This window comes from Peromyscus eremicus, chromosome 6, assembly GCF_949786415.1.
Source record: "Peromyscus eremicus chromosome 6, PerEre_H2_v1, whole genome shotgun sequence".
Lineage (NCBI taxonomy): Eukaryota > Metazoa > Chordata > Mammalia > Rodentia > Cricetidae > Peromyscus > Peromyscus eremicus.
The window spans coordinates 71,605,148-71,630,746 of NC_081421.1; the positions used below are offsets into that span (position 1 = coordinate 71,605,148).

The 25,599-nt window shown below is 43.8% G+C and overlaps 1 protein-coding gene across 2 annotated transcripts; it reads left to right on the plus strand.

Moving 5' to 3' along the window:
• The first annotated feature begins 8,557 nt into the window (after positions 1 to 8,557).
• Positions 8,558 to 12,082, plus strand: Adam30 (ADAM metallopeptidase domain 30). Of its 2 annotated transcripts, none has more exons than XM_059264902.1 (2): positions 8,558 to 9,872; positions 9,987 to 12,082. In XM_059264902.1, the coding sequence occupies exons 1-2, from the start codon at positions 8,810 to 8,812 to the stop codon at positions 11,021 to 11,023; spliced, it is 2,100 nt and encodes a 699-aa protein (XP_059120885.1). In that variant the 5' UTR covers positions 8,558 to 8,809; the 3' UTR covers positions 11,024 to 12,082. The 2 variants fall into 2 exon arrangements, with proteins under 2 accessions (XP_059120885.1, XP_059120884.1); XM_059264901.1 differs by having other exon boundaries at positions 8,558 to 8,814; positions 9,005 to 12,082.
• Positions 12,083 to 25,599: the final 13,517 nt, after the last annotated feature.

Genomic DNA, 25,599 nt, shown 5'->3' on the forward strand with positions numbered 1-25,599 from the left:
AGTGATTGCCTCGTGATGTCATAGTCGGTGAGAAAAACTTAATTTCTTCTTCCCAAATCTTAAAAAGTCTGGTACTAGAGTTCTTTTATTTTTTTCATCTAGTTTGATCACAAATAAATGCTTCTGAGGGGAAAGTTTCCATCCATTCAGAAACATAATATGGAGTCACTCCTCCACACCCTGACCATAACTAGTGACCAGCAGATAACTGCTCCCGACCAAATGTCTCCCGGTGAAGTGGAGAATGTTTGCCGAAGCAAGAATAGGGAATTGGAGCCGGGCGGTGGTGGCGCACGCCTTTAATCCCAGCACTCGGGAGGCAGAGCCAGGCGGATCTCTGTGAGTTCGAGGCCAGCCTGGGCTACCAAGTGAGTCCCAGGAAAGGCGCAAGGCTACACAGAGAAACCCTGTCTCAAAAAACCAAAAAAAAAAAAAAAAAAAAAAAGAATAGGGAATTGGGATAGAAAAAAACGTACTGACACATTTATCCGAACACTGATGGCTTGTATGGACTTTTGCGTAGGATATAATATATAGGACCATCACATAATGTTTGAGCATAAATGTGTTAACAAGTGCTTTTTTTTAGAGGCAGTCAGTGAGGCGTATGCACACGAGTACATGGTGGTGTAGTTGGGATGTCAGCCTAGCAGCCCTACTGTCTAGCTTATTTCCATATTCTATTGTTTTACACACACTTCTAAATCATGTGTGCGTATTTATAAATGATAATAAGTTCTTTCTCTGAAATGACTTGGTTAAAAATCTTGGGGGGTGCTCAGGTTAAGTAGGTGTCCAGTCTTCACAGTTACTCCCCAAGCATTATAATCGTACATGAAACACATTGGCCTCCATGTGGGTTTTGTATTGGTGTGCAGAGAAAATTAACAAGCGCCTAAGCGTGACTCCCACAGGGTGTTTATCTCAGCTGGGGTTGCCTTTTGCAGACTTTTGTGCTGCTGAATCTTGCTCAGAGGACACTTCCTTCCACGGATCTAGGCCAAAGGTCACTGATCTCATCCTGCTCCTGCACCTGTAAGCCTTGCAGCCTTGCCCTTAGTTGTGCAGGACTCTAGATAAGACTGGATACTGGCCCGTGACCATGGAAGGGGAATTGTCTCCCTCAGTCAAGCAGCCCAAGAGCCAGGGACTGGCTCACATCAGAACGAAGAATGAACCAGAATAGCCTCTGTGATATCAGCCCACTGTCCAGGATGTGGGATGTCAAGATCTGTGAGCTGGTTCCTGCCTCCAGCACATGCCTCTGCCATGGGGAGGAGGAGGGATAGAGAGAAACAGAATACAGTGTTTCTTTTGGCATAGAATAGGTAACAACTTTAAAGTGTCTGCACATTCAAATTAGGGTAGTCTAAAGTTTATTTACAAGAAGGCCGTGAACTAGGCAGAGTAACGATGACTGTTCCCAGCACTCGGGAAATGAAGGCAGGAGGTCCAAGTTTTAAGATCATCCTTGACTGGCCAGCCAGGCTTACATAAGACCCTGTCTCAATAAGGAAGGAGGTGTTAGAAGTACATGAGTGTTAGAAGTACAGTGTCAAGCACAGAGACCCCTGGTAGCATTGGCCAGTCTATCAACCCTTTTCAGTACAGAGGACTGTAAGCCAAGAGGAGTTACTGGAACCTAGAAGGAAAGCTGTGTAGCACAGATGTCCTGTCCAGGCACACAAGGAGCCTTACATACCTCTCAGAGGAAACCAAGGAATTAATGTCCAGATCTCACTCCGCTTCCCACTCCACCCTGAGAGATTGATCCAAGTGCAAGCCCAGAGTCCGGCCAAAGCTTGAGAGGTGAGGAGAGTGGGTCTGAAGGTGTGAGCCCTGCCTCAATCATTGTCCTCCGATCACATTCCTGATAAACTTCCACTGCTGGCCTGTCGCTGGTGTGTTAGCGCAGGAAACATAGAGTAAAAGGAATTACGTGTTGATAATCCTGACGAAACTGCCTTACCTGGCCTGCTACTGGGTTTCCTTTTTTTTTTTCCAGAAGCATAAATATATTTATTTGTAACAAAGGAGTTTGTGTACAGTGTTGAAAATCTACAACTTCTTGTTAAATTCACATTTGCACTTCACCTTTTTAAACAAACATAATCATTATTTTATACAGATATAGATATGTAAATACTACTTTGAGTTCAGTAGTTCTTCAGCATTTTCCACTTAAATGCTTTTTTTTTTTTTTAACATAAAAACAGGTTATAACTCCAAAGTCCAGAGTTATTTGAAACTGGAAAATGTTTTCTCTCTAGAAAATAGTAAAAATGATAACATTTCCCAATAAGTCCTTTTAAGCCAAATGATAGCTGAATTACACATATAAATATTGATTAGATTCTGGGATACAGAGGAAACCTAACTTCATCTGTTCAGAGAGCTATGTTTTACTTAAGTTGTGTAAGTGAGAGTCCTATTCAACTTCCCCTGCACTGAATAATGCCCAACTGAAGCACCAATGGGTCAAGGGTTTCCTTACCATAGCCTTGGCATTGATTACCCAACATGCATACAGTCCAGCAGCAGGATGGGTAATATAATTCTTCACGTCCTACAAAGAGATGGCTTAGTGGGTAAAGGTACTTGCCACCACAACTGACAACTTGAGTTGTCAGGGGCCCACATGGTAGAGGCAGAGAACCAACTCCCACAAGTTGTCCTCTGACCTCCACGTGTGTGCCATGGAGGAAAACATGAAGAAAATTGGAGGTTCCTCTTATAGATACAAAAATCTAAATCAGCTGTTAACAAACTAAAAGTACAATGGTGTTCTGTTTTGCTTTCTATCACTGTGGGAAAAAAATTAACCAAAAGCAACTCGAGGAAAGGGTTTATTTCTGCTTTAGTTTGGGAAGGGAAGTCAGGACAGGAACCCGGAAGCAGGAACTGAAGCAGGGGACATGGACAAATGCTGCTGACTGGCTTAATCTTGGTGGCTTGCTCAGTTTGCTTTCTTAAATATTCCAGGACTACCTGCCCAGGGTGGCACCACCCACAGCGATCTGGGTCCTCTTACATCAATTAGTAACCAAGAAAATGACCCCTAAACTTGCCAATAGGACAATCTGAAGTTTCTTCTCAGATGACTGTAGCTTGTGTCAGGTAACAAAATCCAACCAGCACAAATGGATGTAGAATTCCATCATGACCAGGAATTTTCCCCCAAGGGAACAACTGCTAAGAAGTATATCAATAGGGCTGAAGAGATGGTTCAGTGATTAAGATTGCTCTTCCAGAGGATCTGGATTTGAATCCCAGCATCCACATGGTGGGTGGCTCACAACTGTCTGAAACTCCAGTTCCAGGAAATCTATTGCCTGCTTCCAGCCTCTGGGGACCCTGCACACACATTGTGCACAGACATACATGTAGGCAAAAGCACCCATACACATAAAAATAAATACTTTTAGTGTATCAATAGATGCCACCACATAAAACTCAATCTCTGCAGTAAAATCAAGAATGTGCTAGTAAAACTCTATCTTCATGAAAAAATTACAAGGTACAACAGTATACCAGGGAACTTCACAAGATTAATAAGATATCCTCTACCATCTAAAACAAATACCATGCTCAGTGATGAAAGTGTAAATCTGAAAGTGAAGTTAAACACAGGCACCAGCTCTCCGTCGTATCTTGTACTCAACATGATTTCAAAGTGGTACCTGTGTCCACAAAAACGAAAAGAATAGATGTTACTTGGAGACAATTTGATTAGATACGTAAGAGATAATCATCAAGCCCCACCCAACTATTGAAATTTGTCCCCACTGCAAGCAAATGTGAAGATACATTATAGCTGTGGGATGCAGGACTCTGTGGGGCACAAAAACTGGCTTGTGGAGGAGCAAAAATTTGGAGCTGTCTGTAAATCTGATAGAGAACATTGAGGATCAGGAATCATGAGTCTGAGACTACTCTGGGTTACATAGCAAGACCCTGTTTCAAAAGCGGGGAGGGGCGGTTGGAGAGATGGCTCAGTGGTTAGGAGCAGTTGCTGCCCACTTGTGAGGCTCGGATCTGGATCGAAGCACCTATGTGCCAGCAGATGCCTGTAACTTCAGGCTGAAAGGGTAGAGACAGGAGCTCAGGGCTTGCTAGCCTTCTGGGTCTGCCTGAGAAAACACTAGCCTGGGGGTCAGGGAGAGACCCTGCTTCAAAGAAGTAAGTGGAGAGAAAGAGAGAGAGAGAGAGAGAGAGAGAGAGAGAGAGAGAGAGAGAGAGAGAGGATACCCAATGCCAACTTCTAGACCTTGCACACAGAGGCACAGGTGCACAGGCATGCTCACGTTCATGCACATTTATGAACACACATACACAATCACACACATACAAATAAATATTTTTAAAAGATTTGTTAATAATTTTTGCTGGCACTCTACTAAGCTTTATTAGTAGACTGACCTGGAGAGAATTTCAGGAGTAAGGCATTTCCCTTTTTTGTTCTGGTAGTTCCATAAGCAGACTTTCTGAAGTATTTCAAGTGGATTCCTAAGGACCAGGCTGTCAGTATTATTATTTTTTTAATCGTGTGTGTGTGTGTGTGTGTGTGTGTGTGTGAATGTGTTGTGTTTGTGTTAGATGTGTGTGAGTACACACACAGGTAGGGCAGGATAGCAGGTGTCTTTCTCTTGCCCTGCCATCTTATTGCCTTGAGGCAGGGTCTCTTACTGAAGGGGAAACTTACTATTTCCGATAGGCTGGCTGGCCTGCAAAATCTTGGAATCTGCCTGTCCCCACCTCTCAATTCTGGGGTTACAGGAATACACAGTTATGCCCGGCTTTCTACATGGGTGCTGGGGATTCAAACTCAGGGCCTTGCAGCCTCGCAGGCTTAGCCACTGAATGATTCCCACCCCCTGAAGTGTTGCTGTTTCTGAAAATTAAAAGCAGATTTGCTTTCAGTTACTAAATATACTCAGCCTCACTGGCAGTCTAAGAATGAAAATGAAATACTGAGCTACATTCTTTTGCTAGTGAAAATCTTATATATTATACAATGTGGAAAATGGGTCTGAAGTACCTGTGCTCTCTCATATGACAGCTACTGGCACATGCTGCTGGTTAGATGTTCTTAATTTTAGTATGTAAAGTCCAACTGCGCAATGTAGCTCTTAGCTCAAAAAAGAACCTGATGTTTAAGGGTGAGCCAATAACATTAATCGATAGGAACACTTTCATTTTCTTTAACTCATTTCCACCAGTTTATGTTCTAGCAATCTAACACAATGGAAATGGTTTCAAGGGGAAAGAAGATGTGTGTGCATTCAAATATAAACATGGACATGCGGATTGTTGTAAGCACCTACGCATTTGTTCACATTTGCTAGCATATTACAGAAAGACTTTAAAAGAAGATGAGTGTAACGTTTTGGAAGAGCACACCTGTGGTACTGCACAGGAGGGAAATGGTCAAGTCAGTGACTAGTGCGTGCCATCGAACGCTAGCTACACACCTGCTGCAGGCATCGAAGTCCATCCAGGAAATTACTGGCGATGTGTGTTACTCGCTGGGAAAAGCTGATGTTGCAATAATATGAACAACATGTACTGTCTTCCAGATTTGAGTCACTTTATAAAAGGGGCTTCAGAGGGGGTGAAGGAGGCAGTGGCACCACCCGAGATGAAGGAGGAAGGAAGAGTTACTCGGAGCAGAAGCATATGTCACAGAAACAGCACAGGGCAGTGGGGTTGGGGATGGCATCTGAACTGAACTGGTACATTTTTGTCATTATTTCCTCGTTACTGTATTTATAGACCATTTCTATTATAGTAGATATTACAAATTTAAAAATCAATGGTAGTCACTTTATTAAGATATGATCCACATATAAACTGCTGCAGTTTAATATATGTCTATATTTATATATGTCTATTTAATATATGTCTATATATGGATCCATGTCTATAATACATACATAGACATCTGTTTGAGATACATGTGTGTCTGTAAAGCCGTCACACCACTGAGACCGGAGCGTAGATAACATTACCTCCCCAGAGTTCTTTCTGTCCCTTTTGTGATCACTGTTATGGGGGAAATGCCCGAGATAATCAACTCATAAAGAAAAGTGGTTATTTTGACTTACGGCTTTGGCAGTTTTGGATTCTGAACTCTTGGCCTGAATCTTTTAGGCCAGTGCTAAGACAGAACATCACAGCAAGGAGTGTGTGCCACAGGGAAGCTGTCACCTCATGGCCAGGAAGCAAAAAGAGGAAGAAGCCAGGGTCTCAATATCCCCTTGACCGGCACACTCTGAGTGGTTCAACTTCCTCCAACGAGGCCCATTTCTCAAGCGTTCCAATATCCTGTCAGCTGTGGTAACATGCTCGTAATCCCCAGGGGCCTCATAGATCCGAGGCCTCTCTACAGCTTGAGCATAGTTAATAGCAAGACCCTGTCTCTGAAAGAGAAAGACAGACATAATGTCTTAAAATGTATACTTTCTTTATTTTTCAAAACAGAGGGCAGCTGACACCTAACAGCCCCATGTGGGGAGGGAGTGTGGGGACCAGCGGCTGGGAGATAATGTAGGCTTATGTCAGCTGCCTCTGTATCTGTTGGGGTTATTTACATTCCTTACAATGTTCAGCAGGACTTTCAAAATAGAGAAGACACAGGTTCCTTCCTCTTTCTGGGGTTCTCTTCGCTACCTCCTCACTCCTCAATCTCAGTGGCTGAGCTTACAGAGTTCTGGCCTGGGCCTCTCTCAGTCTTCTCACCTCACAGAAGTGTGTGCCACCTGGACCTCCCTCAGCAGCCCCCAGCTTCCTGTTGGGAGGCCCTGAGGGGGAGTTGCTGGGGCACCCCCACCCTTGAAGGCTGGCTGGCCCTCTACATGGCTTCCTAACAGCAAATGGGAACTCTCAGGACCCTCTCCTCTGTCAACGCCCCCTTCTGTCCTGGAGTCCCCACCGGCTTCCTTCCCACCTCTGCCGCGTCCAGCTTCTTGATGTGGGCTAGTTTTGCTAGCTCACCCATCTAGTCACCAGTTTGTGTACCTACATCCTGGTATCTGCTTAACTCGTGAGCCATTTCTTGAACCAGTGTGCACGGCTACCATGACTTTCCTTGGGCTAATTTCATTATTCCTGAAGCTCTCCTCAGCTCCCCCTTAGCCTGCCCTTCCTCATAACCAAACCCACTCCTCCGACCACCACAAACCTCTTCTGTTAGCCTGACCACACATCCTAGGTTTCCTGAGGTCTCTGAGTTGGTCTCTCTGTCTACTTTTCCCACACAGTGCTGGGGAGTGCTATGTTGACAACTCAGGGTCAGGCCTTGCCCAGGTTGTGTTACTCAAAGATGCCCATGTACTTGACCACATTTAGAAATCTCATCTTCCACTGACTAGCACAGGGAAAAAAAAAAAAGCCCTCTCTACTGGTCAATGAGGGTGTGAGTATGTGGAGTGCTCATGAAGAGGCATCTGTCTTATTTGTCATGCCCCTACACCACCACCCTACACCCTACAAGGCTCAAGGGCCATCCCAGGAAGAGAGGGTGGGGACTGTAAGGACCAGAGGTGGAGGAGACCCAAAGTGACCCAGCATTCTGTAGTCATGACCCAGCCACAGACTTCAGAGCGCCCAGCAGCTGTGGTTGCCCCGCCCAAGACCAAGCGGGTTAACATTCCAGCATGGAGGGAGGAGGGGCTGGCAAGCCTCCACGCCTACCTACGTGTACAAAACCCTTTTGAACTCTCGCTGCTTTTATTCAGGGAATGTGCCCTGGTGCCGGCATCTCCTTGTAAGTGCTCGCTCAGCCCAGGGCCATGACTGCTGCCCACAGACAACATGTGTGGACTGTCAAGAGCTTCCTAACTGCGCTCCCCCACTTCACACTGGATCTGCATGGTTTTTCCCTTGTCAGAAGCCGCCTGACTGAATTAAGATTAAAACTGAAAATGCTTGTCTCCAGTCCTCACATCGTGACTCTGACGGTGTTCGTGGATGTTAAGCCCCTCTGTCCTCTGAGCTGGGGACAATTTTTTTTTCTAAACTGTCCTTTCATTACCTCTCACCTATGATTCATACTACAGTCATTACCCACCATTTACCTTTCTCAGAATATTCCTGAAATTCCTGAACTCCCCCCCCCCCCCAAATCCCAGCAAGTGCTTATTGTATCCGGTGACACCATCATATGGATTCTTGACATGCAGGAAAAGAGGAGAAATGTGCTCAGAAACTTTCTGGTTTGGGTGCAGAGCCTCTCTGAAAAGCCAGCAGCTGGTGCAGAAGGTGGGGGAATGACGAATCTGGGCTGCTCTTCTGGGACTGTAGTGTGCCGCCTTCAGCTTCTCTGAGAGACCCAGCAGAAAATGGGGAGCACTCACCAGTGAGGGGAGGGGTGCGCGATAAAACATCTCTGATCTCCTGTGGACAGGCTACATGGTAAGTTGTCTTCTGCTTTTACTTCCCTAGTCTCCATTTCTGACTCTACACCCACCCCTCTCCATCCCACATGCCCGGGATACACTCTTTTCTCCATAGTGCGCGTGCACCTTCCCCTCCATTCTTAAGCTCGAGCTGAATTCACCGCTGGGGGCGGGGTGGGAGGACTGGAAACCGATCTGGAGCGTTGGGTAGGTGTGCGCCTGGGGAAATCGGACCAACCAGGCCCTGAGAGGGCTGGCTTTCCATGGGTAGCCTGCCAGGGGAGCTATGCACTCCGGGGCTTCTGCGCTTCTAGTGGAGTCTGTCTCAGGGAAGTCTGAGGCGCTCGCCAGGGCTGGCGTTACTCCCCCAACTCCAGAGTCCGGGAAAACCAAGCAGGGATACAGAACAGATCATGAGGTCAGTGTGGGCCTCCCTCCCCCAACACCGCTGGCTGCTTCTGGCGATGCTCTTTCTTGAGGTTGTGGGCGATGACATACTATTTGACCCCAACTGGGGGTTTGACTCGTATGAAATCACCGTTCCCAGAGAGCTAAGCTTTAGGAAAGGGGAGCAGGGTGTGGACAGTTCTTTGTCGTACCTCTTACAGATACAAGGCAAGAAGCACGTCATTCACCTGTGGCCCAAGAAGTTACTGTTGCCCAGACATTTGCCCGTTTTCTCCTTCACTCAAGAGGGCAGTTTGGTAGAGGATTACCCACACGTACCAAACGAGTGCAATTACGTGGGCTCCGTGGAAGGCTCTCAGCAATCTGGAGCTACTCTGAGTACATGCATGGGGGGTCTGCGAGGCATCTTGAACATAGACTCCAGTTATTACCAAATCGAGCCCCTCCGGGCCTCTTCCAGTTTTGAACACGTTGTGTATCTCCTAAATAAGGACGAATTTAGCAGTCAGAGCTGTGGTGTGGTTGATGAAGAAACCAAGGAGGAAACCGCCCAGCAAGAAGAAATGGCTAGAATAGATACCTTTCATCAATCCTACCATCACCAAAAGTTCTTGGAACTGGTCATGGTCTTTAATTGGGAGAGATTTGTGTTTTTACAAAAGAATTTTTCTAGAGTCGTTGATGATGCTATTCTTCTAGCTTCAATTGTGGATACCTACTTTCAGGATGTCGGGTTGAGGATCCAGCTAAAAGCACTTGAAGTTTGGTCGAATAATGACAAAATTTTTACTCACTTTCCCACTTTGGCTGAAGTGTTAGGTCAGTTCGTACTGTACAAAAGAGTGGCATTGCATTTCCGGCTTCCCTCGGACTGGGCACATCTGTATCTGGGGATACGTTATTCAGATGCTGTTGCATGGTCCTGGGGAAGAGCATGTGAAGAGTACCATGCTGGATCGGCAAGCAGCTTACTTGATGTAAATATCCTAGGACCTGCTACTTGGACTGCTCATGAAGTGGGCCACTGTGTGGGAATGAGACATGATGAGGAGTACTGTCAATGCAGAGGTAGGAAGAGCTGCGTCATGGGTACAGGACGTACAGGGTTTAGTAACTGTAGTTACCACCAGTATTTTAAACATGTAGGTTATAAAATGTCGTATTGTCTGTCTGACATCCCAGGACGAGGCTATGTGGTTAAGAGATGTGGGAACAAAATTGTTGAAGACCAAGAGGAGTGTGACTGCGGTTCTGCAGAAGACTGCAAAGAAGACCTGTGCTGTGGGCCAGACTGTAAATGGAAAGAAGGCGTCAACTGCTCCACTGGGCTTTGTTGTCATAAGTGTGGCTTTCTTCCAGCAGGCCATGTGTGCAGGCGGGAGGAGAATGAATGTGACCTTGCCGAGTACTGTGACGGGTTCTCGGCCGTCTGTCCAGATGACGTTTACAAGCAGGATGGGACTCCTTGCAAACACGAAGGACTTTGTTTCAATAAGGGATGCAGGTCCAGGTACATGCAGTGCCAGGGCATCTTTGGAACGACTGCCAAGGAGGCTCCTCACCAATGTTATGATGCAGTTAATATGATAGGCGATCAGTATGGTAACTGTGGCATCTTAAATGCTACTCGATATCAAAGGTGTAATAGGGACAACGCAATCTGTGGCAGGCTACAGTGTATGAACGTTAAAGCCATCTCCAATTTGCCAGATCACACTACTATACTGTCCACCTATCTGAAGACAGATAATCTCCTATGCTGGGGCACAGGCTATCATGGAGCCATGATACCCCATGGGATACCTGATATAGGTGATGTTAATGATGGCACCTCCTGTGGTCATGACCAGGTGTGTATTAACAGAACTTGCGTTGATGTTGTCAACCTGAAGTTTGACTGTTTGCCCTACAAGTGCAATAGCCGAGGTGTTTGCAACAATAGAAGGAACTGCCACTGCATGTATGGCTGGGAACCCCCGTTCTGTGAAGAGGTAGGATTTGGTGGGAGCGTTGACAGTGGACCTCCTGGACCTATGGCAGAGGAAGTGCTCCCATCATTTCGAGTTAAGTATATTATGTTGATACGTGTTTTTTTATTCGTCATCTCAGTGATCTTTGTGGTTTTTAAGCAGCTGGTTAAAAATTTGTTTTATAAAAACCAGCAAAAAGAACCAGAGCAGACTCAATCTGAAACAGATGATGACATGTCAGAAATGTGATCAGGCAGCCCTGTCATCTAACACATTTGGCTATTTAACAAGCTTATCATTTATTCACATGACTCTTCATTCTTTTTTCCCAGAATGATTTCACACAAATTTACCATGCCTTTAAAATCAGCAAAAATAAATGATATTCTTGTTTGGAAACAAATCAGTGCATTTTTTTCCCCCTAGGATTCATTTTCAATTCAGTTTGGGATCAAGCGTTGGATTACCTGAAAAAGACTATTAATGGCCTATCTGAATGCAGTCAGGGAACGACTCATGTTCAGAGTATAGTCCTGTCTTAACATCCTGGTGAAGGAGGCTGACTTCTCCCCTGTGTGTTTCAGCTTCTTCAGGGCTAGCATCTACAACCTGTGCACATGCACCTGCTGCATGCACCTGTGCACCCGCTGCATGCACCTGTGTACCCGCTGCATGCACCTGTGCACCTGCTGCAGGATACTTGGTGATATCGCATTTTATAAATGAAAAAAAACAACCCATGTGTTACAAGGGTTGATCCCTTCAGCAAGACTTTCTGTCATATCTCTTCTGGTGGATACAGCTTTGTCTGTTGCTGTGTGGTTTCTGACTTGGTGTTTGAGGTGATCTCCAATGGGACAGCTATCCTAAATTGTCATGGCATCTGCATTTCTGTACAGCCTATAGAAGATGATAGTCCTTAGCAGTGTTGGGAGCACGGCTATTAACAAAATTTAATGTTTGCTGCGTTTTTTGGTAGTTTTTGTTTGTTGGTTAACTTGAGCCTCAATTGAGAAACTGCCTCCATCAGATTGGCCTGTAGGCAAGTCTGTGGAGCATTTTCTTGATTCATAGTTGTTGTGGGAGGACCCAGCCCACTGTGGGTGGTGCCACCCTTGGGCAGGTGGTCCTGGGTGGCACGAAAAAGCAGACTGAGCAAGTCATGAGGAGGAAGCCAGTAAGCAGCACCCTCCGCGGCCTCTGTTTCAGCTCCTGCCTCCAGGTTCCTGCCTTGTTTGAGTTCCTGCCCTGACTTTCCTTCATGATGGACTGTAAAGTGTAAGCCGAAATAAACCCTTTCCTTCCCAAGTTGCTTTTGGTCATGGTGTTTATCACAGCAGTAGAAAGCACACCAGGGTGATGTGTCTGCATTCACTGGGAGGTCTTTTTGAGTGGCTCCAGGTTTATTGCACCCCTAAGTACAACTGAAGAACATGAAGAATGCCTTTTATCCCCAACATCCTTCAATGCTCTGCCTCTAAATCTCTCCCTGTGCACAGTGCTGGCATGGTGGGGGGAGGAAAGCTGAATGATTTCCCACAAGGCATCATTGCCACTTCTACGTCCAGTGAGAAGCTCATCCCTCTCCGTACTTAGGCCATCCCAAGTTGTTGCATCCTGTTCAAGACCGGATCTTCCTGATGTTCCCATTGAGACAGCATGACAGCCTCCTGTACCATATCCCAGTTTGCTGTGCCTTAGCCACGAAGTTCTAATTAAAGCCAAAAACAGGGCAGACACAGCTCATCATCTGGCCTGTCTAGACTACTTTGGGTTTGTTTTCACTCAGAGGGAAAAATGTAAATAACTTTAGTTTTGTGATGATCATAATTCTAAACATTTATTAAGCCTGGCCAGCCATGCAGTGTCCTGAAATATAAGGGCACTGAGTCACAGCTGAGTACTGATAATGATGGACAACATTACGAAGAGCTCACTATGTGCCAAGCCATGGTCTAAAGAATTTCATGTGTATTGTTGTATATACTGTTAAAAATGATTCTGCTATAGGTGTTTTTAGAATTTTAAATTTTATTTTATGTATGTATATGAGTGTTTGCTTTAAGGTATATGTATGTATGTATACTACATGCTTTGGTACCCAGAAGAGGACAGTGGATACCCTGTTGCTGGGATTATGCATAGTTATGAATCAAACCACCATATGGGTGCTGAGAACTGAACTCAGGTCCTCTGAAAAGCAATGGTTCTTAACTGCTGAGTCACTTCTCTAGTCAATGTGCTTATTTTTCAGTAGAAACCAAGTCACAGAAATGTTAGAACACCTACATAGGTTTCTACACCAATAAAAACAACATTACTTGAGGGAAAAACTTCATATATTAATAAAGATCAAGTTTAGAGACAATGACTTACTGAGAAATCTTAAAGTTATTAGCATATTTAGAAAACGGGTTTTTAACATTTTAGTGAATATATATATATATATATATATATATATATATATATATATATACACACACACACACACATACACACACATATATATATTTGCCATCTTAACCATTTTGATGGTAATTAGTACATTTCACTTTGGGCAGATGTTCTAGAGAACTCTTCTTTTTTTGAGACAGCGTCTCACTGTGTTGCTCCACCCCTCATTGGCCAGGGACTCTTTATATTCTTTATGTAGACCAGGCTGGCCTCAAACTCACAGCAATCCACCTGCCTTGGTCTCCTGGCTGTTGGGATTAAAGGTGTGCCCAGCCACGCCCAGCAAGACTCTCTTCACCTTCCAAAACTACCTATTGTAGGTTCATTTAATCATGCACTGTTCTCTCTTCCCCATCTCCTCAAAGGGCCCTTTCTATCTGTGTGAATAAGTAAGCTAAATCCCTCCCCGAAGCACGTTCACGTGGTACTTTTCTTTTTGTGACTGGCTTCTCTTAGCACAGTGTCTTCAGAGTTAATCTGATTGTAGTATGTTGTTAAGAGAGAGACCTTAAGTGTCCAACATCTAATTACAAAGGCTGGATGATGAAGGGAAGGAGAGCTGATTAGTTAACAGCTCCAGGCCACAGCAGCAGATCATTCCACATTTTCCCACCTGTGTTAAAACTATGACTCAGACCCTCCCATATGGCTGACTGACAGGTGCCCCTGCATCCTGTTATAATCTTAACCAAGCCAAATCAACAAAACTACCCGTTCCCAAACTTCTATGCTTTTTTTTTTTTTTTTTTTTTTTGTCATCCTGTTCTTCCTGTCTATAGTCAACATAGCTCCCATGTAAACAGCTTATGCGTTCCTTCTCCCAACATTTGCTATTAAAATGATCTTGCCTTATGGGCATGAAAGGCGATTTTTTTTTTTTCCAGGTGCTATGTAGCTCAGTTGTTGGACGTTACAGAAATGCTCCCCGGGCCCTGGTTCATTTCTGGCTACCATCAGTAGTGGTTCAACAAAGCCTTTTCCTTCAGAGCTAGCTCAGTCTCAACAGTTTTGATTCAACTCTGTGTCAGACACTTTTTCCTTCATAAGGTTGGATAATATTTCAATGTGACTCTACACTATATTTTCTTTTTAAAGATTTGGCTGTCAGTTATGTTTTACAGGCTTCTTTTAAAAATTTAAAGTCATTTCTTTTTGAAATTTTTATACCTATACAAGTACTGTACTTACATCATATCCACACCTCCCTCTTGCCCCTCCAACTCACCTGCATTTCTCAGTTTTCTCTCTAACCCATACCCTCTGAGTTAAGCATGCTGAGTTCATGAGTTAGTGTCGCTCATATGTCCTTGTGTTGGGGCTGACCCCTTAGGAATGGATAACCTATCAGGGGGCTCATCCCCAGAGAAGGCTGATTCTCCTCCTCTCCACACCCATTGCTTGCTGTGGCCCTTCATCTAGTGGATGGGGCCCTGTGTGTGACATTGGTCCCTTCACTTTGGCATGTCAGCTGGTGGTGTCATCATGTACAGCTTGTTTCCGTGATCGTATCGTTAAGATCTGTATTCCCTTCCACCATCAACTCACGTTGTTTCTGCCTTTATTCTAGTCTGAGTAACGCTACTAAAAAACCTTGGCAGAGGAATGTTTTTCTATGTGTCCAGTTCTTTGGGGCATATGTTTGAAAGTGAAATTGTTAGATATTTTGGTAATTATATTTTTTTTTAGCTAGCTTGCTATTCTCACAACATGTGGGTAGCTTTTCACATCCTGGCTCATGTTGCCCAAGGGTTCCAGTTCCTTTCTTTTTTAAATCCCCTCTCCATATTACACATTCGCACACCACACCTCTCTCTCTCACACACACACACACACACACACACACACACACACACACACACACACACGTGACTGTGGAGCCATGGCGTACATGTGGAAGTCAGAGGACAATGTTAGGTGTTGATCCTAACCTTCCACCACCTTGTTTGAGACAGTGTCTCTCTTTTTCACTGCTGCGTGTGCCAGGCTAGCTGACCCACGAGTTTCCAGGGTTCTCCTGTCTTTGTCTCCTGTCTTGCCCCAGGAGTGCTGGGATTGCAGGTGTGTGCCACCATGCCCAGCTTTAATGTGGTATCTGAGGATCTAAATTCAGGTCCTGATGGCTTGCATGGCAAATGCTTGAGCTACTGAGGCATCTCCCCCAAGGATTCCAATTTCTGCCCATCGTCCCCTTCACAGGGAATTTCTGGCCCTCAGCAATGGTCTGTCTATGCATGTGAGATACTGTCTTACAGTTTTGATTTTCATATCTCCTAAGGATTACAGATGTTAAACATCTTTTCATAATTTATTGGGTCTTTGTGTATTTTCACTGGTGAATATGTATTAAAATCTCTTGTGCCGGGCAGTGGTGGCGCACACCTTTTATCCCAGCACTCAGGAGGCAGAGGCAGGTGGATCTCTGGAGTTCAAGGCCAACCTGGGCTACAGAGTGAGGGCCAGAACAGGCTCCAAAGCTACACAGAGAAACCCTGTCTCAAAAAAAAACAAAAACAAAAACAAAAACAAAAAACAAACAAAAAAAACAAAACAAAACAAAAACGACAACAAAAAATCTCTTGCTCATTTTTTTTATTGCTTGTTTGGGTTTTTAATTGCTGTTTTCCAAAAACCAGTTAATGGTTTCATTGACTTCTCTCTATTGCTTTTCCGTTTTTCTACTATTCACATATCTCTGCTCACATCTTTATTGTGTCCTTTCATCTACTATTGATCTAGTTCTTGTTTCTATTATCTTATGGTGTGATTTATTTAAGATTTTATTTCATTTAGTGTGTTTAGAACTAAAATTTCCCTGTTAAGACTGTTTATAGTATATTAATAAGTTGGGTTTTAAAAAGTGCTATGTATATGGGAGTTCTGCCTAAATATATGCCTGTGAACCACATGCTTATCAGGTGCCCATGGGGGGGGGCAGAAGAGGGCATCAGATCCCTTGGAACTGGAATTACAGATGATTGTGAGCTGCTATGTGGGTGCTGGGTATTGAACCTGGGTCTTCTGCAAGACAAGCTTGTACTTTTAACCACTAAGCCCTCTAGTACCTGTCTTAATAAATTTGACATCTGATATTTACATTTTTGTTTATTATAAGATACTTTAATTGTCCTAGTAATTCACTCCTTAGAACATTGGTTGCTTAACCTCCATTGACCCGTGAATTTTTCAGTTTCCATTCGGCTGTTAATTTCTAGTTTTATTACATTGTGACTGGAAAAGACATGTCATGTGAATTTCTTTTTTTTCCCTTTTATTGAGAATAGATTCTTTTCTTACATAATATATCCTGATTACAGTTTCCTCTCCCTCTACTCCTTCCAGTTCTTCCCCACCTCCCCTTCCGTCTGGATCCACTCCCTTTCTGTCTCATCAAAAAAGAACATGCATCTAAGAGATAATGATAAAATCTAACAAAATAAAATATAATAAGATAAAACAAAAACTACCACATCAAGGTTGGACAAGACAAACCAACAGAAGGAAAAGAGCCTGAGAAGAGACAGGAATCAGAGACCCACTCAGGAATCCCATAAAACTGTACACCCAGGAATCCCATAAAAACACTGAACTGGAAAACATAATATATATACAGAAGACCGGGTGCATACCCATGCAGGCCCTCCCTGTGCATGCTGCTTTAGTCCTGTGAGTTGTCCAGGCACAGGTGTGTGGTTTCACGCGGATCTGTGGAAAGAAAATTCAGAGGCACCTTAAGAATGAATCTAGCCTTCTCGGCTGCAGGGGGATCCAGTCTCTGAGGACTGAAACACTTACCCTTCACCCAGGGCATTTTTATTTTTCTCAATATAATACACTTTAGCCTGTTGATTTCCACATGTTCGAAACAACTTGAAAGAAGTTCCCGAAACTACAATGCCGAGTGCAAATTCCTCGATTTCTCAGGTCCCACGGTTTTCCCGGTTTCCTGACCCAAGTTTTGCATAGGCCTTTGTATCCTTGGGAGACTCTGAGACAAGATTCACATAGAGACAAGAGAAACAAAAGGGGTCTGCTAAACAAAAGATGGATTAGGGCTAGATGCTACTCTCTGGAGCCCAGGCCAGGTGTAGCCCAGTGGGAGTGCAGCCACAGACAGGAATCAGAGACCCACTCAGGAATCTCATAAAATTGTTCACTCAGGAATCCCATAAAAACACTAAACTGGAAGACATAATATATATGCAGAAGACCTGGTGCAAACCCATGCAGGCCCTGTGCATACTCCTTTAGTCCCGTGAGTTCATATGACCTTTCTTCATGTTGATTTAGAGGGCCTTGTTTTCCTGGTGTCCTGCGTCCCCTGTCACCCTTAGACTTTTTCTACCTCCTCTTCTGTGGGGTTTCCTGAGCTCTGAGGGGGAGATATTTGATGGAGACATCCCATTTAGGGATGAATATTCCAAGGTCTCCCATTCTGCATAATAATGGCTGTAGGTCGGGGCTGGAGAGATGGCTCAGAGGTTAAGAGCACTGGCTGCTCTTCTAGAGGTCCTGAGTTCAATTCCCAGCAACCACATGGTGGCTCACAACCACCTGTAATGAGATCTGGTGCCCTCTTCTGGCCTGCAGGTGTACATGCAGGCAGAACACTGTATACATAATAAATAAATAAATCTTTAAAAAAAAATAATGGCTGTAGGTCTCTGTATTAGTTTCCATCTCCTGCAGGAGGATGCTTCTCTGATGATGACTGAGCAAGACACTGATCTATGAGTATAGCAGAGTATCACTAGGGGTCATTTTATTGTTACTTTTTTTTGACCAGTAATAGTTGGTTTTACCCCAGGTCCCTGGGATAGCTAGTCTCTGGTTCCTGGGGTTGCTACATGACCACACATACACTGTCCAATAGCCAAGCAAGAGGCTTAATCATCCCAGGGCCTTACATCCTACATAATCTGTGTGCTGCGTGGTCACATAATTTGTGCACAGCGTGATCACATAATCTCTGTGCATGCGTGTTGTAGCTATGTAAGCCCATACGCGCACGTGGGGGGGAATCCATAAAAAGCGGGTCACAGACTCCTGCCCCCTCTTCTTCTTCCTCTCTCTCCCTGCACAATCTTCCATAGGTCTAGGCACATTCCCCTCTGTTCCTTCTCTTAATAAACTCTTATAGTGGGTTTTGTGTGCCTCGTGGCTTTTCTCGCACGGTAAACAGCACCGCTTAATGAATAACACAGCGCTGCACAGTAATAACTAACACTAGTGCCGAGATGAAGCAGTCCCTCCCAGCACTCTGCATCTGGGACCCTGTAACCAAGGTTTGTTCAATCTATGACTGCCCGCTTTTTCATTTGCCCAGCTGCCGGACCACTTCGCACAACACCAGCTGCTCCTATTGGCGAGTTTTCCCTTTCCAGTCTCTAGCCATTTCCCACGACTGCAGCCTGAGATATATCTCTCACTGTCGGACTCCCGGGGGTCCTTGGGCTGTGCACACACAGCCTCATTCTCTCACTTGATGAAGCATTGAATGCTGTTGGACCCCTAGTGGGTCCTTGTGCTGTGTATGCCCTGGCCCTCGCCCTTCTATCTTGATGAAGTGTTGGGTGACTTGTGCCCATCAGTCGCCGATCCTCACTTGATCTTCGGGATGCCTGAGATTGGAGTCTTGGATCACTTTTTTTTTTTTTTCTCTCGGCTGCAGTCATGGGAAATAAGGCTTCCTCCTATTAGTCTTCCTCCTCCTCTGAGAAATGCCTTAAAATATCCTTTAGATAACAATAAAAATGGCCACCTAATGGCTCCTTGGACCCCAATATTTTATGGGAATTATCTAACTTCTGCCAGCGAACAGTAAATGAAAAGTTACCTTATCCCCAAACTTTGTTTACCTAAGCTCTAAACCCTCCCTCCTTGATTCCTTCTCTCTTGCCCACGTGCTCCTAGCCATGCAACCTGAGCCTGAGGAATCTCTGACTCCAATAAACCTTTAGCATCCTCCTCTCTCTGGTATCAGGTAGGCCGCTCCAACCACCCGATGCTGGCTCCCACGTTCATTCCTCCTGTCACTCATTCTCGAGCTGCCCTGAGGAGCACAGACAGGTCTGGGAGCAGGTCACGACACATGCAAATGAGTTTCATCAAACCAATGCTGCCCACCTACTCAGGGCTGAGGCGATTCCCAATCAGGACCCACATTGGAATTATAATAGCTCGGATGGCGGCCAGGCAGTGGTGGCGCATGCCTTTAATCCCAGCACTCCAGAGGCAGAGGCAGGCAGATCTCTATGAGTCCGAGGCCAGCCTGGTTTACAGAGTGAGATCCAGGAAAGGTGCAAAGCTACACAGAGAACACCTGTCTCAAAAAACAAAACAAAACAAAACAAAACAACAAAAATAGCTCAGGTGGCTCTCTAGCTAGAGATCGATTTATAACTTGCCTCCTGGCGGGTCTTCATAAGGCTACCCTCAAACCATTTGAAATAAGGAATAAAATCCATCTCATATCTCCCAGAGCTTCCCCTTCATCAGGGCTAACTTTAAGCATCTGGAGAGAGGGGCCCCTTCCACAGGGGGTCTTAGTGGTGGCATTTAAGGTACTATGGGAGAGATGAAAAAGCCTGTAAACAGAACTGCCAAATGCTGGCACACACTATCTGACTGCAGCCCAAAACCTCCAAGTCCCTGCTTTAAATGTGGTAGAGAAGGCAATTGGGCTTGTGTCTACCCTGCCCCATGCAGGCCACCAACTGGGCCTGGTCTGAAGGGCCACCAAAAGAGACAATGGTCAGCTGACGGGTGATCTCCTAGGGTTGGCTGTGGGCAAGGATTGAAGGTGCCATCTCTTACAGGGAACCCAGGATAGCCACTGCAGTATTGGAGCAAAATATTTCCTTTCTTTTGGACACCAAAGCCACTTACTCAATCCTGAGGGAGTTTTTGGGTCCCACTTCTTCTTGTTTCCCTATTGTTGGGGTAGAGGGACAGCCTTACCTACCTCATCAGACCCCATCACCTAGTTGTATTTTCAGGGGTATCCCTCTCACCCACACATTTTTAGTTGTGTCAACCTGCCCTGTGTTCCTAATGGGAAGAGATTTTCTAGCTAAGATAGGAGCTTTTATTTCATTTGCTCCTTCCACTTGCTTTACTCCAGACTCGTCAGCTTCAAGACACCCTCCTGTCTCTACTGACCATATTCTGCTACATCAGCTTCCCTCTGTGTCTCTAATAACACACTCAAATCTCTAATTAACTACTCAGCTAATTGTTACAGGACCACCATAGAGCCAGAGGCCAAGGACCATCAAGTATACCCAGGTGGTAAGAAACAGTAACAGTCCAGAAGTATTTACACCCCCAGACTCAAAAGGGTCTTGACTCTGCTAAACTACTACAGAAAACAGGTGCCTTGAGGTTTGTCTTAGATAAGGCTTGTCTCAGGTAAAAATTAACAGCATGTTCCAAATTTCTCTCTCTCTCTCTCTCTCTCTCTCTCTCTCTCTCTCTCTCTCTCTCTCTCTCTCCAATATAGCAGAGTACTAAACATTATCATATCATGGCTACCAGCTCAAGATTTAAAATTCCCTGTGGCTGCTTCTTAATATGTTTAAAAATTCTTCCGAGCTCCAGAGCCAACTTGAATCCACCTGGACAGGTCAGATCCACTTCAGATAAGTATACCCCAAACTTTTCTGGTTCTGGGACCCCCCTCCCTCACCCTGAGACTCCTCAGAGAACCCCCTCAAGGGAAAAGTTTTTCTAAACTTCCACTTCTGTCTCACCAGCACCTTGTCAGACTCAAACAGTCACAGAACCCTAAGCAGTGGAAGGCATTGGATGATTCCCAAAGCAGCTGAGGACAACCCACTACCTCAGGATGTCTGGCTACCCCAAAAGCCTCTTTCCCTACCCCCAAGAGTTAACCAACACCCACCAAGTCACCAGAAAGCAGTTTCAGGAGACACGGCACCCCCATTCCTGTTTACCCACCATTTTTTATAATATACACAGAGTCTGGAATGTTGTTACATGACCACACATGAACTGTCCAGTAGCCAAGCAAGAGGCTTAGTCATCCCGGGGGCCTTACATCCTACATAATCTGTGCGCTGTGTGGTCACATAATTTGTGCACAGCGTGATCATGTAATCTATGTGCATGTGTGGTGTAGCTATGTAAGCCCATATGTGCATGTGTGGGGGAATCCATAAAAAGCGGGTCACAGACTCCTGCCCCCTCTTCTTCTTCCTCTCTCTCCCTGCACAATCTTCCATAGATCTGAGCACATTCCCCTCTGTTCCTTCTCTTAATAAACTCTTATAGTGGGTTTTGTTGTGCCTCGTGGCTTTTCTTGCACAGTTAAGAGTGCCACTTAATGAACAGCACAGCACTGCATAATAATAACTAACACTTGGTACCCAAGCATTGTTGGGTATGGGTTCCGTCTTGTGGAGTGGGCTTTAAGTCAAATCAGGTATTGGTTGTTTACTCTTACAAGCTCTGTGCCAGCATTGCTCCAGCGTATCATGCAGGAAGAACCCCCTTGTGGATGAAAGGGTTTGTGGCTGGCTTAGTGTTTACATTTCTCTTTTGGTAGTGTGCAGAGTACAAAAGATACTAGCAAGTAGGGGTGAAGGCTCTATGGAGATACCAGCTCAGCCTCCCCATGTTCAACGAGTTTGTGGGTGTTGTCTTCAGCAATGGGGACTTGCTGTCTGTTTGTGGAGAACAACCTATAGTTTTATTAGCATCCTGGGTTGTTTGGGGGATTCCAATGGGACCCCGTTGGCCAACAACTCAATTAGATGTAACCCAACCCCAGTGCAGGAAGCTGCATTTGCTAGCAAGAGATAGTTACTTGAGACTCTATCTCCTCTGGCTTTCTGAACAGAACACCCATAGTGCAGGCACTAAGTTCAACCATTAATAAATGGACCTCATGAAACTGAGAAGCTTCTGCGCAGCAAAGAACACTCATTTGGACAAAATGGCAGCCTGTAGAATGGGAAAAGATTTTTTACCAACTCCACATTTGACAGAGGACTAATATCCAAAATATATAAAGAACTCAGAAACCTAGCTATCAAGAAAACAAATAATCCAATTAAAAACAGGGTACATATCTAAACAGAGAATTCTTAAAAGAGGAATCTTAAATGGCTGAGAAAAACTTAAAGAAATGTTCAACACCCTTAGCCACCATGGAAGTGCAAATCAAAATGACTCAGATTTCATTTTACACCTGTCAGAAGGGCTAAGATCCCTAAAACAGATGTCATGTGATTTTAGTCATTTAAAATCTGTTCAGACTTGTTTTGTGGCAGAATGTATGATTTGTGCTAAAGAACATTCATCTTCAATTAGTTTTCTAATCTTGTTGCATGGGATATTGTATGCGTTTGTTGAGGCCAATAAGTCTGTAGTGATGCTGAAGTCCTGTGTTATATTTTGATATCCTATCTGGGTATTACATCCATTGTTGAAAGCACAGCATTGGAACTTATCGTTATTGCTGTAAAGCTAATCCATTTCTCCTTCTCATTCTGTCTGTTTGGTACATAAGTGCTTATAATTGTTTATCTTCTTTATGCATTGTTTGTTTTTCTTCTCATTTACTACTGTTTTACTTAAATAACAGTGTTGAAGATGGATAAACGACGATGAAGTCTTCAAAGGCCATGGTGCTTAGGCTGTACTGAGCACAGTTTTAATTGTGTCAAGGCTTTCCGTGCAGTATTTTTTTGATCTACATGCAGTTATGGCACAGGATGATGTACCAGCAAAAGGTGTATTATGACTTTCTAAACTTGAATCCACCTTATTGCCTATAGAGTGTGCAAATTTTTTTTTTTTTTTTTTTTTTTTTTTTTTTTGGTTTTTTCGAGACAGGGTTTCTCTGTGTAGCTTTGCGCCTTTCCTGGAACTCGCTTTGGAGACCAGGCTGGCCTCGAATTCACAGAGATCCGCCTGCCTCTGCCTCCCAAATGCTGGGATTAAAGGCGTGCGCCACCACCGCCCGGCCCAGTGTGCAATATTTTTTAAAAGCATTTGGCAATATAGTAAGTAATATTTTTCCTCCTATACCCTTATAAAAGTCACAAATCATAAGAGGTGGCAACTGGAAGTTACCCAAATACAGTGTTTAAAATGTACAAAACAGAGGACCCTGTCAAGACTCAGCCTGAACACCTTTATGTTTGGAACTAACACTGGCTCAGTTAATGTCCTAACCTGGTGTGAGCTGATGATGAATCCTGGGGCCATGTAAGGAGAGAACAGATGCTCTAATGCTTCTGTGTGGCCCTGGGCTCCTTCAGAAAACAACACTAAGTTTTGTTCCAGGATATAAAAACTTGACTGAGTGTGGACAGGTAACCTCGGGTCAGGCCCAGTACCAAATTCTGTTTAATTGCACACTACGTCCCCTATACCTTTATATCATGTATGCTGCTAATCTCTCACACCTTAAGGTTTCCTCTCTCTCTCTCTCTCTCTCTCTCTCTCTCTCTCTCTCTCTCTCTCTCTCTCTCTCTCTTTCTTTCTTTTTTGAGACAGGATCTTAATTATGTGGTCCTGACTGGCCTGGAACTCTCTATATGATCATTAGTCATTTGTATTTATTCTTTTAAGAGCTCTGTGTTCAGTTCCATGGCCCATTTTTAAAAACTGAGTTGTTTGTTTTTGTGATGTTTATTTACATGACTTCTTTGTGTATTTGAGATACTAATCCTCTGTCAGATTTATAGCTGGCAAAGATTTTCTCTCATTTTGTAGGGTATGTTTCTTAATTTGACTGACACTTTCTTTTGCTGTATAAGATGTTTTATCTTGTTGATGTTTAAGTTTCATGAGATCCCATCTGTTGATTATTGACCTTATTTTCTCGGTGATCAGAATCCTATCTAGAAAATCCTTACCTATGCCAATGTCTTAAAGTGTACTCTTTACTTTTCCCTCTAGATGTTTCAGAGTTTCAGGTCTGTGTTGGGTCCTTGATAGATTGGGAGTTGATTTTTGTACAGGACAAAAGACAAGGATTTATTTTTGTTTTTCTGCATGTAGATTTCCAATTTTCATGGTACTATTTGTTGGAGATGTTTTCTTTTCTCCATGCATCTTTTGATCGTCTTTGTCAAAACCCACGTAGCTATATATGATGATACAAGTTTCATAGAAAGAGAAGGGTAGTGTTCCTTTCCTATCCTTCTGGGACAGTTTGAGAAGCATTTGTATTAGTTCTTCTTTGAGGGACTGGTAAAACTCAACACTAACTCCATCTAGGCCTGGACATTTTTAGTTGGGAGATTTTTAAATCACTGTTTTAATCTTACTGCTTGTTATCAGTCTGTTTAAGCTATTTATCCCCTCTTGGCTTATTTTGGTAGGTCATATATACCTAGAAATTAATCCATTTCTTTTATATTTTTCAATTTAGTGAAATATTTGCAAAACAAGACCTGATGATGGCTTGGATTTCATTGTTATCTGTTGTAAGGGTCCATTTTCATCTCCAATTTTATTAACTTGGTTATTCTTCCTTTTAGGTAGTTCAATTAAGGGTCTGTCATTCTTACTTTTCAAAAAAAACAACTCTTAGTTTCATTGATTATTTGTAATTTTTATTTCTATTTCATCAATTCCTACACGGATATTAATTTCTTTATCTACCAACTGGCCTTGTGTCTTTAAATGTCTATTTTAGAGAAAGTTCCTTGGGCTGAGAAGAATGTATATTCTTATAGTGTTTATATAGAATGTTCTGTAGATGTCTGTTAAGTTCATTTGAGCTGTGATATTACTTAATTCATATATTTCTACATTACTTTTATTGGGAATGACCTGTCAATTGGTGAGAACGTGGTATTAAAGTCACCCACTACTACTGTTCTGGTTTAGTCTGTGGCATCTGTAAACCAAGGCTTTTCTCTGTCCCACCCCATTCTGCAGCCACTTCCAAATAATCACTCAAAGGCTTATATTAATTATAAATGCTTGGCTGATGGATCAGGCTTGTTCCTAGCTAGCTCTTATGTTTAAATTAACCCATATTTCTTATCTATGCTTTTCCACGTGGTTCGTGGCTTCTTACCTCATTTTCTACACATCTTGCTTCCTCAGTGGCTGGCTGGTGTCTGCTTGACTCTGCCCTTCTTCATCTCTGTCTTCGGTTTGATTGTACTGTCTAATCTTATTCTGCCTTGCCATTGGCCAAACAGCTTTATTGTCAACCAATGAGAACAACACCTATTCACAGCGAATAGGATCCCACAGCATTTCCCCCTTTCTGTCTAATAAAAAAGGAAGGTTTTAACTTTAACATAGTAAAATAATATATAACAAAAACAGTTATCAAGTAAGAATCAATTACAATATCCAGTCTATTTATATTTGGCAAAATTAAAGAA

What these genes read in the sequence shown, in the direction of transcription:
- Adam30 (XM_059264901.1), top strand. Translation starts at nt 8,683, where the DNA reads ATGCACTCCGGGGCTTCTGCGCTTCTAGTGGAGTCTGTCTCAGGGAAG. An exon ending in GATACAGAACAGATCATGAG is followed by an intron (nt 8,815 to 9,004) that starts GTCAGTGTGGGC and finishes TACCTCTTACAG; the next exon opens with ATACAAGGCAAGAAGCACGT.